The 16,487-nt window shown below is 43.2% G+C and overlaps 2 protein-coding genes across 2 annotated transcripts in view; one reads left to right on the forward strand and one right to left on the reverse strand.

The window, feature by feature from the left end:
- On the forward strand, positions 1 to 3,634 carry arpc5b (actin related protein 2/3 complex, subunit 5B). The gene is made up of 4 exons (XM_061684675.1): positions 1 to 265; positions 1,107 to 1,179; positions 1,259 to 1,435; positions 2,442 to 3,634. Exons 1-4 carry the CDS (start codon positions 126 to 128, stop codon positions 2,502 to 2,504), a joined length of 453 nt encoding a protein of 150 aa, XP_061540659.1. The 5' UTR covers positions 1 to 125; the 3' UTR covers positions 2,505 to 3,634.
- A 412-nt stretch (positions 3,635 to 4,046) lies between these two features.
- hmcn1 (hemicentin 1) overlaps positions 4,047 to 16,487 on the reverse strand; it is a 79,537-nt gene continuing 67,096 nt past the window's right edge. The window contains 26 exon segments of the mRNA XM_061683353.1: positions 4,047 to 5,201; positions 5,748 to 5,874; positions 5,998 to 6,117; positions 6,311 to 6,497; positions 6,499 to 6,680; positions 7,667 to 7,795; positions 7,871 to 7,996; positions 9,348 to 9,461; positions 9,565 to 9,699; positions 9,779 to 9,898; positions 10,195 to 10,257; positions 10,450 to 10,687; positions 11,090 to 11,211; positions 11,351 to 11,488; positions 11,573 to 11,719; positions 11,788 to 11,958; positions 12,097 to 12,267; positions 12,368 to 12,538; positions 12,657 to 12,827; positions 13,062 to 13,232; positions 13,325 to 13,495; positions 13,582 to 13,851; positions 13,937 to 14,018; positions 14,128 to 14,318; positions 14,391 to 14,525; positions 16,192 to 16,405. Of these exon segments, the coding sequence (XP_061539337.1) occupies positions 4,835 to 5,201; positions 5,748 to 5,874; positions 5,998 to 6,117; positions 6,311 to 6,497; positions 6,499 to 6,680; positions 7,667 to 7,795; positions 7,871 to 7,996; positions 9,348 to 9,461; positions 9,565 to 9,699; positions 9,779 to 9,898; positions 10,195 to 10,257; positions 10,450 to 10,687; positions 11,090 to 11,211; positions 11,351 to 11,488; positions 11,573 to 11,719; positions 11,788 to 11,958; positions 12,097 to 12,267; positions 12,368 to 12,538; positions 12,657 to 12,827; positions 13,062 to 13,232; positions 13,325 to 13,495; positions 13,582 to 13,851; positions 13,937 to 14,018; positions 14,128 to 14,318; positions 14,391 to 14,525; positions 16,192 to 16,405 (4,233 nt within the window). The 3' untranslated portion in view covers positions 4,047 to 4,834.

Below are 16,487 nucleotides of genomic sequence, written 5' to 3' on the forward strand. Positions count from 1 at the left end.
CACAAGGAAGAAGAGGACATCAGGAGGCTTCCTGCTTGTAGTCGACTGCGACAAGGCCGGAAATTAAGATTGAACGTTAGCGCTCTTTGATTCATTGAGTTGCCCTTTTTTCCCCCACTACCGAAATGTCGAAGAACGTGATGTCCGCCCGCTTCCGGGGAGTGGACGTGGATGAGTACGACGAGAACAAATTTGTGGACGAAGAGGACGGAGGGGAGAACCAGCTGGGTCCCGACGAGGCGGAGGTGGACTCCCTCATCAGACAATATCCTTTACGTTATTATCCTGCTTTATGCTAGCATGCAAACCATATTGTGGGAAATGCTAATGGGAAATGGCACGATGGAATACTGTCCAAAATGCCCTGTATTAGTGTGTGCTTGGGCGGCTCGGTGTCTTGCTAATCGGGCGTTGACAATGAGGCTAGTCACTGCCGAGACTTGCCTGACAGTCACATTCCAGGGATTTCTGCTTCCCAGGGAGAGCAGGCTCGGATGGTTTAACGAAATACGATACAAGCGAGCTACCTTTCGCGTTTTATCAGACACTTCTCGCGTTTATACCACTCATTCTCGGCAAGCGAGTGAATGCTAAACATTTTATTGTCGTGTGTGCCGTCTCGGAAATGTTGCTTCAACGCAATCTTCCGTTAATGTTTGGATGGAAGGCCTTATAAGGTATGAAAGTGCGGCACTTCCTGATTGTAAAAGCGCCATGCCCCCCCCCCCACCTCCTGATTGTAAAAGCGCCATGCCCCGCCCACCTCATATTTCAACCTATCAGATGCGAGATTCCTGACTGGTTAGTTACGTTTTTAAAAAAAAAACAAAAAACATTTATTTCGTTATAATGATTTAACACAAATGATTCTTTTCAATTTCACTGTAATTTTAGCACAATAATGAAGGAAAAGTGTTCCCAGTGGCGTGCAAAGGTGTGTTACTGCCCGAGGCGCACACCGCTTTGCCGATGCTCCTCGAAAATATAAATACAGTAAAAACAATCATTGTGTTTATATCACAGGTTGCTGTCTGTGTTATAATTCTATTTTAAGATGTTGAATTTTACTTGTTAACATGTCTGACATCCTTAACTGGACTCTGCACAGGAGACAACATGGCAGCTCTTCACGCCGTCCTTAAGAACCCACCCATCAACACCAAGAACCAGAACGTCAAGGTGGGTTTTGGTTCTTTCTGACGTTTTAGCTTCAAGTCCAGTGGTTACATGTTCCCATGTCAGTCCAATATGCCACCAGGACCGGGCTGAGAGCTTGGTGCTGAAGGTCCTTAGCGCCTTTAAGAGCAGCGACATCGAGAAAGGAGTTCAGTCTCTGGACAAGAACGGCGTGGACCTGCTTATGAAATACATCTACAAAGGCTTTGAGAGGCCATCGGAAAACAGCAGCGCTGTCCTCTTGCAGTGGCATGAAAAGGTTCGTTTTGATGTCGGGTCCACTCAGGAATATTAGAAAAAAAAAATATATTATACAGTATGTTTTGTTTCAATTAAATTACCCTACTACATCAGTACAGCGGAACCTCTAAAATTGACACACTCCATTCCATATCGCTAGTTGACTAGTAATTTTTAATACTACTAATAATCTCTTTTATAGGTATTGCTGCTGCAATTAAAGCATTGTGATACAGTATTTAATAATTGAATTGATTGTATAGGTGAAACGGCATAATCATTATATATCGTATTATTATTGTGATATTGCTGAAATAAATGCAAGCAAAGGTAATGACCGATACATTATAAGCATAAGAAAAGCAAGAATGTCTCTGTTGTCATCCCACTTTTCCTCTGCCATTCTGGTGACATCACACTTAACTCGTAAACCTCTGTCGATTCACTTAGTGGCATAATAGTGTCATAACAACATGGCTGCGATGGCTTGACTTGGTTGCAACCTTCTTCAAACTTTGGCCAGCAAAGTAACTGTGTTGGAATAAACTGTGTCTTCTGCCGGCTGTGCAAGGCTCACTACAGCAGCATTTCCCAACCTTAAGTGAGCCAACGCTCATATTTTTAATTCCAAAGATGTCATAGCACACCGCAACACAAAAAGGAGATACACGTCAGTTATTCACATTCTGCCATATAAGGCCTGTCACTATATGTTGCTGGCACGGCCAGATAACAAATATATATAATTTGTATAAATAATAATTTTTACACCAATAAAGTAAAATGGGATCATTTCTGTTGGCACACATCTCTCATGGCACACTGGTTGGAACTCACTCTACTACACAACATAGCATTGAAATACAAACACTAGAATTCCGAACTGTTGACGATGTATTCATCCCCCTCCTTAATATTAATGTATTTTGAAAAATATTACAGTTGTAGGATGATGCTATTGTCTTCTGAAGTAGAAGTTTACCAATATTTGACAAGTAAATAAACCCATTTGCGTTCATTTGCAGGCGCTGGCCGCCGGAGGAGTGGGCAGTATTGTGCGGGTGTTGACAGCCAGGAAGACGGTCTAAATGTGGAGCACGTTTGACAGACACACACACAATGTATCAGATGGCATATGGACTATAAGGAAAATCAGATGAGTGAAGATGGTGGGATTGTGTCAGATCAAATTGCTAATCTTATCTGGGTCACACTAGGTTCTAAAATAATTTGGCACATTTATCCTCGTGCTCAAAATCATGTTCGTCACTAAGTGCATACACTTCCCGGCTGTTTCTGTTTCTAGGAGCTCTTCAACTAGGACTAATGACCTTAAGAGTAGTTATTTTTTCATTTTTAAACAGGAATGTTTATTGTGTTTAACCACCTCATGACCAAATCCCAACTTCATTTACATGTTTTAAATGATTTCGAGCTAAATCAGGATTCTTGCTTAATAGGAGAGACAAATAATGGGTGATACATATTTGGTCTGTGTGTTTATGCACAGAAACTAATTGTCGATTTAAAAAATATAATTGGAGCATTGACTCCAGGATTTCCGTACCTGTCTTTTGTATATTTTGTGTGTTCCGTATCTAAGTTCAAATATAAGGCACATTGATTTGTCATTGACATCATTATTTATCCCAAACATTTTGTATAACCAGGGGAAACCTGTTAAGGTTTTGTCTGCCTTACGAGGTAGCTCATCTGTTGCCAAATGAAACAATTAGATTACATGTCAGTTTACATGACTTAGATGTCCTTGTGTAGTAGTAAACAAAATGACGTCAACAGAAAAGACAACTATGTAAGAGCAGCAACCCTTTTTAGAGACAATTTCCCTCAGCAGTTTTTGATTTCTCTGCTTATTTCGAATCTCTAATGTGTGAAGTTTCCTCAGTGTTCCACCAAAGCTTCACTACAGTTGACATTATTTTCATTCTTGGAAATGGAATCATTATGCTTCAAGCTTGTCATCAGTGGTTATGCATTCCAACATGCTAGATGTATTTTCTAATGCAGTATAAGGCTGTTTTGACATGATGAGAAGAACTATGTGATTGTCTTCTGCGTCATGTATTTCTAGTCAAAGGGCGAGGCGTCAAGGAAACAAACCAAACTGATGTACAAAAAAACTGCCTTACGAAATATTCCTTTTTTATGTTTGTGCTTTTTTTGACAAAAAAATAAATAGTATCAATGCTGGTTGAAACTTTTGTCTTTTTTGTTGTTGTTCTCCTACCATCCATCCATTTTCTCTGTTTGCCCTTGTTAGGTTCAACAGTAAACTATTCCAGTTGACTAAGGGCAGGAGGCAGGGTACACCCTGGACTGGTCGTCAGCTAATCACAGGGCTCATACGATTTTGACAAAACAACCATTCAAAGTCACATTCACACCTATGGACAATTTAGAGTTTCCAATTAACATACATAAATGTTTTTGGAATGTAGGAGGAAACGTCGGAACATGCAAACTCCACACAGGAAGGCCAGAGGTGACATGCCAACGTTAAATCTCAAAGTTAGACATTTTACCCCTCAGGGTACCCCTTTTTACCATTAAAGCTGTGATGCAATTAAATTTTTATTTTAAAAAATCGGATAAGTACAGTATTGCAATGTAACAAACAACACTTATGTACAAGTTTAAAATAAAATAAATCTCAGCTGGTGGAAAACAGGATGACATAAACCAGGGTTTTCATGATGCGTGGGTATGATGGGATGCTTCCTCAGTGTGCCTTTATGCCACATATAAAATGACACTTCTCCACAATGTAATTATGTTCAAGAACTTCCCAATAAGTTAAAGCTTTGAGTATTTAAACAAAAAACCTTGGGACACACCAAGTCAATTAATCAACCAGGGGTTGGATTTAGTTCCTCCTCAATCTTAACTCATCAAGACCTATCGAGACACTTTGGATAATCCTTTTCATGTAGGACGAGTTTGGTCGAGGCCCTTTCCTGTTCCAGCATGATGTGCACCAGAGCTCAGGCTCATAAAAGAGAGATGGTTGGCCAGCACGTTTTCACTCAGTTCCATCACATCTCACAAATGCTTATATTTTCACTTCCTGTCGGTGTAACGGCCACATGTCCCAATACTTTTGACCAACTAGTGACCATGCCTTTCTGTGCATCTGGTGAGCGTTTTGTGAGTGACAGGAAACAATCATTTATTGATTAACCAAGGCCTTACAAACACGAGGACAGGAATTAAAACAAATAAATAGCCATGACATGTTTTTTCTTTCAATCCACTTTTTCCAAAAGCCCCTCCCTCACACACAAGTCAATGTTCTTAGTTCATTCTCTCGATGTGAACGCAGTGTATCCCAGTGGAGCTGCATGAGGAGGATGCAACCGAAGCCCGACGCACCTTCAGCCTGGCGTCATTTAAAGTGCTCTCAGTAGGGGTAGGCCGAGACGGCGATGTAGACGATGAAGGTGGTCTGATACTCAATGCCTCCGTCTTCACTGTAGGACAGGGCTCGCACCTTCATGCGGTACGTGTGAGGCTCTCGTAAAGGTCGAGTAGTAAACAGCACCCCTTTGAGGTTCTCATCTCGAATGGCGAAAGGCAACGTGATGTCCTCGTCCACCACAAGGAAGGTTGTCCGCGGGTGCATCACGCCATCCTGCGTGTAGGCCACCAGTCGGATGAGGTCTTGGTTGGCTGCGATTCCGAAGGGAAGAGACAGCAGCTTGTACTCGAGGGCGTAAGGGCTCAGAGCGCATTCAAGGTCATTTGGAGGACAGTTCTTCAGACAGAACCTGAAACACAGATCGCAGGCATAAGGTGAGAATTTATCAAACTGCAACGAGGCAGCAACACATTTTGAATGTCTGTCCATTCATCCATCCATTTTCTATACCACTTGATCCGCATTAGGGTCGCAGGTGGGCTGGAACCTATCCCAGTTGACTTTGTTGAGAGAGGTGGGGTACACCCTAGACTCTCTCTCTCTCTCTCTCTATATATATATATATATATATACATACACACACACACACACACACACACACACACACACACACACACACACACACAGCCCTTCCCACTCCCATTCACACCATCACTGTGTAGGAACAGAACCCTTGCTACATGCATGGTGCAAGTCAGGTGAGTTCAGGTGTCAGTGACTCTATTACAATATAGGTACTGTATATGTTAAATGAAACTAGAGTTTAAAACAAAAACATGACATGGAGAAATGGAAAGAAATGAGACAAACCCGGTTGAACAAATTTGAAGGTCACTGGAACATAAATATACACGACAATGAGGAGCGGACAGTTTAAATGGGCTCAGCTGTTTACCCTGTGGTGGGCTCTCTCTGGTAGTTTGGTGGACAAGGTGTGTTAATGCATTGGTAACTTCCTCTCATGTTGAAGCACACGCCGTTGGATCCACATTGGATGCTCTGCTCAAGACACTCGTCTATATCTAGAAATACAACAGGCAACTTACATCCAAATGTCTTTTTATGTGCTACAGTGACGTTTTCTTTAAACTGGTTATCAGTCATTCAAACACAATGTATGGTGTGTATGGAAGTGTGGCGCCCACCTTGGCATGTCTTGCCGTTGGTCATGAGGTGGTAACCAGCCGGGCAAAGACACCTGTGGCTCCCTGGTGTGTTCATACACTCGTGCTGGCAGGCATCCCTCACCTCACACTCGTTGATATCTGGCACATAACACAGAAGGCAAGCAGTGCATCGTCAAACTGGGGAGTGGAACACATAGTGTATTTTGCCCCTTCCATGGAAGAATTCTAATCAGTGTAATAAAACAAAAATAAAATAATCAAAATTTTCAGTCCAAATTGAAGCAGGTGCACTGTGTTGCTCTGTGTGACCCTGCCTACCCTGCATAGTTACCTAAGCAGCGGCCATCCTTGGACACAAACCCCTCCTGACAAGCTCCGGGGCCCTGATGCGCTGAGTTAATGCGGACTCCTCTGCGGCTACGGCCACTGTCGTGCCCCCTTGTGTTGGCGGTGAAGGAGTGATAGCTGTGAGAGGCCAAGTTGTGGTAGAGACGCTGGTAGGGTTTGCGTTCAGGGTATGGACTGTGATGTTCGGAAGCCATATGAGTAAGTCTCATACGTTGGCAGGCGCTCAAGCCCGGCGCAAGACTTGCCATCCCCCAGCAGGTAGCGCCCCGGTGGGCAGGTGCACCTAAAGCTGCCTGGACTGTTGACGCACCGGTGGGCACAGGGCTGCGGAAGCCGCTCACATTCATTTATATCTGCCCTCAACACAAACAAAGACCAGCACCAGGAGAATAGAAAAAGCAGTAATGGAGAATAGGAGAAATTGTAGTAAGTACAGGAAGTAAGTCATGTGGAGACGGTTGAGGAGAAAAGATAACAAGGACAGAAATAAAAGAAATGTGGTGCGGGTCACATAAATAGACAGGAGAGATGAGGATGGGGGGGGGGGGGGGGGGGGGGATATTTCAGTTACCCCACTGAACAACAATACATTAAAATGCCACGTGAAATGTATTGAGACTCAATACACATCAGTCATCTATTGCTGCTTCGAATCACAAATGATAAATTAGTTATGAAGATGAAACCTTCAAATTACAAAAAAAATATCATCAAGTTTGCGACAATGTGATATTCAAATTTGATGACAACTACAAGACATGTTGATGATGTCACAGGCAGGAGTGTGCCGTTACGAAGCAGGGTCAAACGAGAGTTTGAAAAGCCTAAAGTAGAAGAGTGAGAACTGACAGAGTGTGATAATGATGTGAAATGAAAAGGTGCTGGTCTTTGTACAGTCGAAGTACGAGTCCAAACCACTGAGGGTTGGAACTATCAACTGTCTTCTTCTTTAAGTCTTTCCATACCCATTCTCTCTCGTCTAAGAAGAATAAGGGCACGGTACCATGCATTGCATCTCTAAACGTTTGTGATGCAGAGTTCATAAGTAAATAGGCAGTTTTCAGCACTTGAGTCATGTAAGCAAGCGGTGATGTTTGAACAAGATGGCAGACAGCAGGATAATGTGTGCGTTTACAGGAGTGAGTTTGCTGGCAGATTTACGTAAGGTCAAGAGAAGCGCAAGCAACTAGCAAGCCCTTTAAAAAAAATACAAAAATAATCCTTCCTTCTAAGTTACATGTGCACGCAAAAGTTAGCTGCTCAATCTTTGCAAATGAAGACTTTTGAAAGCTACTGATGGTTCATAAGTGTGTAGAAGAGCCAAAGATGAAGTACGTACCAACACAGGGCCTGCCCACACCCTGAGATCGGTAGCCACGTGGACACGTGCAGTGGTAACTCGCTCTGGTGTTTTCACAGATCTGGTTATATCTGCACTGATGGATGCCATCCCTGCACTCGTCAATATCTACGACAGAGTGTGGTGTAAGTGGAAGAACACAACTCGGATGTCTTACATGCACAAAGAACACACAATACTGACCTACACATGTCCCATTGGCACTCTTGGTCATACCACCGGGGCACAGGTCAATGCAGTTGTAACCCCCACGTGTATTTTTACACTGCTGGTCTGATCGACAAACCCTCTGTCTGCACTCATTTATATCTGAGGTGACATTTGGAAGAAAATACATCAGTTCTGGAAAAAAAAAAACCTACAATGTGTCATTTCCCAGAATACCAGTTGTTTAAATGCTGTACAGTAAAAACCCACCGATTTCCTATTAGGTCCTCACAAATTCACCCATTCATGTTTTTTTGTGGAACCTATCTTCAGCTATTTGCTGAGGAGCTCCCTTATTCACATTTTTTGTGTGCTTTCTATAATGCTCTAAAATGCCACAAGATGGCGCCAGAGCCCTGACTAATAGGAAAGTACTAATTTGTGTTAAGGGGTGTACATTGCTGAGTTGTGTGACATCTTGACTGAGAGACAAATATCTTTGTATGACAGGGAGGAGCAAAGTTCAGCCTGGATTGTTAGGGGAAGTTACAGAGTCTCTGCTGCATGTGCATTTTTTCAAAATGAAATAATCTCTAAGCCATTTATTTTCAAGGGTAACGTAAAATGAGTAAGAATGATATTAAAGTGTTTTGAGATCATAATTTGTGGTATATTTACGATTTTAAAAATGTATACAGTATAGGTAATTATGAAGGCGGCACGGTGGCCGACTGGTTAGAGCGTCAGCCTCACAGTTCTGAGGACCCGGGTTCAATCCCCGGCCCCACCTGTGTGGAGTTTGCATGTTCTCCCCGTGCCTGCGTGGGTTTTCTCCGGGCACTCCGGTTTCCTCCCACATCCCAAAAACATGCATTAATTGGAGACTCTAAATTGCCCGTAGGCATGACTCTGAGTGCGAATGGTTGTTTGTTTCTATGTGCCCTGCGATTGGCTGGCAACCAGTTCAGGGTGTACCCCGCCTCCTGCCCGATGACAGCTCGGCTAGGCTCCAGCATGCCCGCGACCCAAGTGAGGAGAAGCGGTAAAGAAAATGGATGGATGGATGGAGGTAATTATGAACATTTTTGGGGAGCGTCAAATGCAATGTTTTTTTCGCTATTCGCGGCAGGGGTCGGTCACTATCACCAAAAAATCTGCAGTTTACTGTACATGTAGTCGCCAATTTAGGATTGTTTGGCTGTTTACGGTTTAATTTGAATGCTATTCAGGATTTTGGTTCGCTGACGTAGGTTCTCTCGCTTCCGGTGTGAAAGTAAATGTTTCTGTTTTTATGTCAGTTCTGTGATCAGTCCAAAGTGAACCCCGCCTCTCACCCGAAGTCAGGTGAGATAGACTCCAGGTTCTCTGTAGCCCAAACAGGATATGTGTAAATTATGTACAGCACTAAACATATGGTACAGCACGATAAATGAATCGTCGAATATGTGTATGAACTGACGACTCCCTGTAAATATGTTGCTTTTAGGTTAGGATTTTTGAAGGGGACGTTTACCAACACAGCGTCGGTTTCTGAGCTGAAAACCGGGCTCACAGGTGCACCGATAACTACCAATGGTGTTAAGACAGTGTTGATTGCACGGATTGGACTCCTGGCACTCATTTATATCTGAGTACAAAAAGATGAGAGATTTAAAAAGTTAAGACTTCAACATGTTACACTGGAAAGAGGCATGATTCAAGGCTCTGCTGATCTTTCTGTGTTATTGTACCTGTGCAACTGTGACCGTCAGCAGTTCTCCTGAAGCCGCGGCCACAGCGCATAACGCAGCGGTACGATCCAATAGTGTTCTCACAGTCCTGTCCGGCATGACACACGTTCGCACCCAGCAAACACTCGTCAATATCTGGTGGGGATGAATATTTGGTTACGAAATGACAACAGCGGACATTCAATGTGTGTGTGTGTGTATGAGTGTTGTATACCTTGACAGGTCCTGCCGTCCGCTGAGATCGTGAGCCCACGGGGACAAGAGCAGTAGTAGGTGCCCATGGCGTTGTGACATGCATGAGAACAGGGATTTCCCACTTCACACTCATTCTCATCTGCAGTGTATAAACAACACATTAACCAGTCTTGTAATATAATAGAGTCTACATATTATTACTTTACTTGAGTAGATTTCTTTGTTAAAATATTTGTATCATATTTACCCTAGTATCACTTCAGTATTTTATGTAAGACTGACATTAGCACAGATGGACCTCAAGAGCTGCCTTGTATTTTTATTCTTAAAGGATGAGTGGTTTTATGCCAAATACAACTTTGTTAGTAACATTGTAAGGTCAAATAATAAAATAATAAAGTCTTATCGACAACAAATTATGCAAAGAACACCCACCTGCACAGTATGGGCCTGCAGAAACCAAAGTGAACCCATGAGGACACCGGTTACTACGATCACCTGGAATGAAAAGCATTGGATTTGTTTCTAGTATGAATGACAGAAAAAGCAAATCAACCGGAAATGGAGCAGATCAACTTAGGAACTAAAACTAAGAAAAGCTATACTCGAACAGAGCCTTGGGTCCCTTAATCTCTGTTGCAGGGTAAAAATAATGTTGCCCTCATTCTTAATTAAGATCCGTTCTCTCACCCTTGCTGATACGAGCTTGGATGCTGTATTCCAGCACCTTTTCCAAGGCATGATACTGAGCGCTGATGGCTGTGGCATGAAGCATCTCCACCAGGTAGGGCATCTTGCCCCTGGACACGTCGTAGGAGATGGTGTGGTTCCAAGAGTAGGGCACGCTCTCCCTGTCAATGCTGAACATGCGTGTGGACAAAGCGTAGAGCTGGCCTGGACCTGTCTGGATGTAGTCCTCTGTGTAGTCCTGATAGGAACACAGCTCACGTGGCTTTAGCATAGTCACTTTTTGTTATTTACTATTTAACGGGGGTGTCCAAACTTTTTCTTCCGTGGGCGGCATACATAAAAATCGAAGGATGCAAGGGGCACTTGCATGTGTCAAGCAGAAACTTTAGCAAAGCAAAGCAAATGTATTTATATAACGCATTTCAAACACAAGATAACTCAATGTGCTTTACAGGACTAAAAGCATTTAAAACAAAAGAAAAAAAGACATCTTAGAAACGTTAAAAGCAAAGAGAAAACAATACAAACAAAAAACAGCATACAGTGCAAGAAATATCATTTAAAAGTGGAAATGCTCTAAAAAGCATGGGAAAAAAGAAGATATAATGTATCATATTTATTTGTGTATTCATGTGTGTACCTTGATGCTGATGTCAACATGTGAGGGCAGCTGGAGGATTTGTCCATTCACTACTATGTCCAGTAACAATGCTCCATCTGAGTCTAAGCCCCGGGCAATGTGAGTCATCCTCAGAATCTCACCTAAGTGTGAGAAATATGATCCCTGCACTTATTTGTTTTAAAATGTCAGTTCTCCAACAGAAGCATTTTAGAGCCATACTAAACACATGAAGCAATATTTGCATTGTCATGACGTTTATGTGAATGGCCGCATATCTACCTGTGGCAAATTCCACCTGCGTTTCTCGCCTGAAGATACCTCCGGTTAATGTATACCCATTGACAGCTTCTCCTACCTCCTGTGCAGTGGTCCAGTAGATGGGATTGAGGATGGAGATGAGCTTCCTCATTGCAGGCCCTTGAATCAAAGTTAGAGGACTGAGGCATTTAATTTGACATGTCCCAAGTAATGAAGGTTTACAAAATTACTTCTAAAACTGACCTAATGATCTTGGTATATTTGAAATAGATGCTTTGATGAGTCTGCCACTCGATGTGGTGTCTATGATGGTGGCATTCAGTATGGCGATACCTAACTCGATTTCGTTGATATTCCCTATTATGCTTCCTCGTGCCATCTGTGGCCCACCTGACAACGAGATGCAATATTTAACATGGATTTTAGTATAAGGCACGTTCTATATCCAAATGCCTTACCTGGACAGGCCTTGATGTTACACCTGGACAGCTGGGAGGAGTCTCCTGGGCACAGGCGACCACCGTTGCTTGGTGATGGGGTATTACAGAGACGCATGCGTCTCCTTTCTCCACCCCCACAGGAAGCAGAGCATTCTCCCCAAGACTGCCATAGTCCCCAATTACCGTCAACTGCAATTACACAAAACAGATTCACATGAACCACATGTGCAGACAAACTCTCTCAAACAGCATGGTTGTCCAAAAATCACAGAATGTTTTTCAGTACACAAGCCGACACAATGTTCTACTAAAGTTACAAACACGCACCAGGACACGTGGCTGTCTTGCATCTCTGTATTTGTGCATCCGCGCCTGCACATGCTCTGCCACCATTGGCCGGCCTGGGGTTATCACATGTCCTGTAACGCCTCATCTGCCCCCCATTGCAAGTCTTGCTGCAACTGCCCCAGCTGCTCCATGGACCCCAGTTCCCATTTACTGATGGGCACAATATCACACACATCAAAGGACGAGAAATTAACCACAAGAACGAAATCACGTACAACACAAACACACGGCTAAACTGGTGATAACGTACTTGGACAGGGGTCACTATTACAAAAGTCAATGTGTACGTCGTTGCCGTCACACTGCCTGCCACCGTATTGTGGGGCAGGGCTGGCACAGAGGCGTGTTCTCTGCTTGGTTCCGCCCCCACAAGAAACGCTGCAGGCTCCCCAGCTCACCCACGATGACCACTTCCCATCCACTAGTGAATATAATCATTTGTTAAGTTAGCTACATGCCTGAAAAAGGATTTCCTTATTACATACTGTATCATTAATTCAACAAAGAGGCTTGGATACAGTCCACCACAGAGTGCTTACCAGGACATAGTCTCTCCTTGCACACTTGTGTTTGTGTGTCTGTGCCCTCACACGGTGATCCATCAAATGCTGGCGGGGGGTTGTTGCACAGTCGGATTCTGGACTGCGTACCCTTTCCACAGGTCTCACTGCATGGGCTCCAAGGTAGCCAAGGCCCCCAGCCACCTGCCACTGTATCAGTGCAAAAAGAGTCCGCACTTCACTGGTGGCCTTCACTGTTAGATAGATACTAACCCATAATACTACACTTTGAGGAAAATGTAATCAATATTTTAAAAACTGAGCATCATAAACTTTGCAAAAGCTGAATTAGAATCTTATTAGACAATCATTAGATTGTATTATTAAGTATTATGGCCAGTGACTTGAGTGTTACAGTGAGTAAAAGCACATTAGTCTTCTTACCTGGACAAGGCCGGACACTGCACATGATGACTTCCATGGTCCTTCCCTCACATGGCCACCCTCCATGCTGAGCTGGGGGGTTAGTGCAGGTCCGCATTCTTGTTCTGTTACCATGACCACAGGTACGAGAGCACTCCTCCCACAAAGACCACTCTGACCAGTTACCGTCAACTATAGATTGAAAAGTAAAGACTGAGGATTTGCAGTCTTGCATGCACATTCATGTAACATCCCCCATCACCAGACGTTAACGGTACTCCTACCCTGACAAGGCTTCCCGTGACAACTGCGTGTCTCCGTGTCTGATCCTGCACAGTGGCGTCCTCCATTGGCAGGAAGAGGACTGTTACATTGTCTTTGCCTCTTCTGAGAACCAATCCCACATGTTAAACTACAAGGGCCCCACTCAGCCCACTCGGCGTAGCCTCCATGAACTGGAAAACAGAAAGAAATTACGCAATTGTCAACTTTTGTATTATTATGTATGACCATGACTATTACAGGCAGAGGAAGGACTTACCTTGAACAGTTAATCCAGCCCGAGCCAGTACTGATCCAAGTAGGTTTCTAGCCACACATTCATATTCAGCTGTGTCCTCCTTTTGGGCACTGTTTACCCTAAGGGAGCCATTAGACAGAGTGGAGAAGTGGTCGCGGCCCAATAGAGTACGCCCTTGACTGGACCATTCTATCACGGGGGTAGGCTCACCCTCCGCCTGGCAGTTGAGCACCAATGTAGTGCCAGCATCCACCACTGTTGTTACAGGCTCTACTATAATGGTGGGTGCACCTATACAAGATAATGCAGATGCAAGTTGACTTCACCACACGATTGTATTGGTCAATCCTGAAAATGACTTTCACTTAGCGCTTACTCTGCAAGGTCAGCGTGACACTTCTTTCCACAACACCAGCATCATTCGTTGCCACACAAATATAGTTGCCTGCATCATCAACCTGTAGAAAATGTAATTAAAACCCACACATAAAATGTGTCAAAAAGCTACGCACTTAACTGTGGAAATGTTACATTGTATTAGACGCACGATCTACAGTGCTTTCATACCACTGTGCCATAGATAGCTAGAGAACCGTTGTCCAGTTGACGAATGCGGTTGTTTATGTGCAAGTTTATTCCATTTTTACTCCACAGGATGGTGGGAAGTGGGTCTCCCCGAACGTCACAGTTCAGGATGGCATTGCCGCCCAAAGGTTCAATACGATTGGAGTTAAGGTCCCCATCAATAATGGGAGGCTCTGAAAGCATAAAATAAAATAATGATAAAGTTTTAAGATGCAAGTTTTAAAGGAGGATAAATGTCTTCTTACCTTTGACATGGACAAAGCCCAAAGACTTGATACTTCCAACTGAGTTTTCTGCCATACAGGTATAAGTGCCAGCATCTTCTTTATTCACTCTCTCTATCACCAACTCACTGTGGCCGCTCATGTGATCATAGTGAACTACAGTAGCAACATATCGGAGACAATGACAGAAAATCGTTCAAAAAAAGTCAAACTTAAATGAAGATAAAACTTCATCAACATAAAAAATAAAATCCTATCTTCCCTCACGTGCAAGCTCATTATCATGTTTTGTTTAATTTCAATACAAGTCAATGAAACACAAAACTTAGGTCAAGTGGATTATAGGGAAAAATATATATATACTTTCTCATGTTGTTACATTTTAAGGGCAAAAGCAGTGGGACATCAGGTTATATTCAGACATGCAAACACCAAAGGCATGAAAAAGGTGACCAAAAAAAAACATTGTAGGGGGGATCTGGGGGGATCCCCGGGCCTCTGCAGACATTTTTATTTAGTTATTTTTTAACATAAATTAAGCAATCTGGAAGACTCTTAAATGTAAGTAAAATTCTTCACGCAGAAAAACATATTTACACCGCTCAAGTACATGTTGATGTACAAATTTAAGATTAAAATTAAGTTTGCCTCATTTTTCTTTGCCGTTTTGTTCTGGCCTCCAACTTGAGCCAGGCCCATCACCACCTACACCTGATGCCTGCTTCAAGCTGTGCCCCATGAATAGCATCCTCCTCTTTAAGCGCTCTCATTCTGGAAAAGAATTGACTACAATCATTGTCTGTTTCACTTCATTTTTCACTATTACCAACTTCAAAGGCTAATCCCAAATGCATCCTCCAGGAAACTATTAAGTCCAATATTTTTCTGTTTTTACTGGCTATTTTTGAATTTTGAGGTCCTGAGCGCACAGGCGGAACCTCAGGCCAATGCGCTCGCATATTCGTCCGCCATGGAGTAATATTCAGAAATTACATCTGTGTGTTGATGGTGGATGTGTGGAACGGATCTAGCTGCCAGCGTTCAAGGAGTACAAAACAGTCTATGATGCCAGCGATGACGACCCCCCGCCCCAAAGAAAAACTCATCGGATATATACGATTCACATATTCTGAGTTCAAAACAGCGTATTTCGCCGAAAGAAAGTAGAAGACGCTTGCCTCCTTCAACCGCCTAGCTCCGTCCCGCTCATCGTGGTTACGAAAAGTCGTAAACCAAGGGTGTCAAACTCATTTTTGCGACGAGCTACATTCTGTTTTCCTCACAGGCCCGTTATGACTGTGAAACCATATAAATGTTTAATCACCTCATCATATTATTACAAATCCACAACAAATTGATGGATAACCTTTTTAAATCAGAAGGATAATAGTCTGTCCAACTATCCAATATCTCAACATTATTTATTACATATAACAATTTGAAGTTTTGGTACAGATTTTAGCAGGAATGATGGAAGTTGACACACATGATTTGCTTTCGCGCACCACATAAAATGATGTTGAGGGCCCGACCTGGACCCCGGTCCTTGGGTTTGACACCTTGTCGTAGCAAAGCAATGGGATGGTATAGTTACCAGTCGCTCATTTTTATTAGACAGGACTGCCCCCTCAAACAGTCACGGGGTGGAAACCGTACTATAATTCTTGATCTTTGGGGTATTTTGATGGAAGAATATCCGAGACATGTTATTAAGACACCTAGAAACTGTTCACAATATGTCTCTTTTAACAAATGTTCAGTGATTTTTTTCCCCCAAAATACTTTTTGTTTTATGGTATCATTTTGATAATCAGTGATGCACCTGGAATTATGTTGTTGTTGAAGGCCCATGTGATCCTAGGCGGGGGGATCCCACTGACTCCACAGTCCAGCAGGAGGCGCTCGCCCTTGTTGAGGGAGACGTCTGCAAGCAACTCGGTGAAGACAGGGTGGGTATGAACAGACAGGGTCACTGTCTGACTGTCATGACCCACTTCGTTGGTGGCAACACATGTATAACTGCCCGCATCACCAGGCTGATGTAGATTGTGGAAAAGGAGGGAGATCATTCATTTTCATGCAATAAAATAAACAGCACAAACAATATACTGTAAGTAC

Source organism: Phycodurus eques, chromosome 8 (genome assembly GCF_024500275.1).
Source record: "Phycodurus eques isolate BA_2022a chromosome 8, UOR_Pequ_1.1, whole genome shotgun sequence".
Lineage (NCBI taxonomy): Eukaryota > Metazoa > Chordata > Actinopteri > Syngnathiformes > Syngnathidae > Phycodurus > Phycodurus eques.

Coding starts and splice junctions, on each gene's coding strand:
- arpc5b (XM_061684675.1), top strand. CDS start 126: ATGTCGAAGAACGTGATGTCCGCCCGCTTCCGGGGAGTGGACGTGGAT. Junction 1,180..1,258: donor CCAAGAACCAGAACGTCAAG/GTGGGTTTTGGT, acceptor ATATGCCACCAG/GACCGGGCTGAGAGCTTGGT. Junction 1,436..2,441: donor TCTTGCAGTGGCATGAAAAG/GTTCGTTTTGAT, acceptor GTTCATTTGCAG/GCGCTGGCCGCCGGAGGAGT.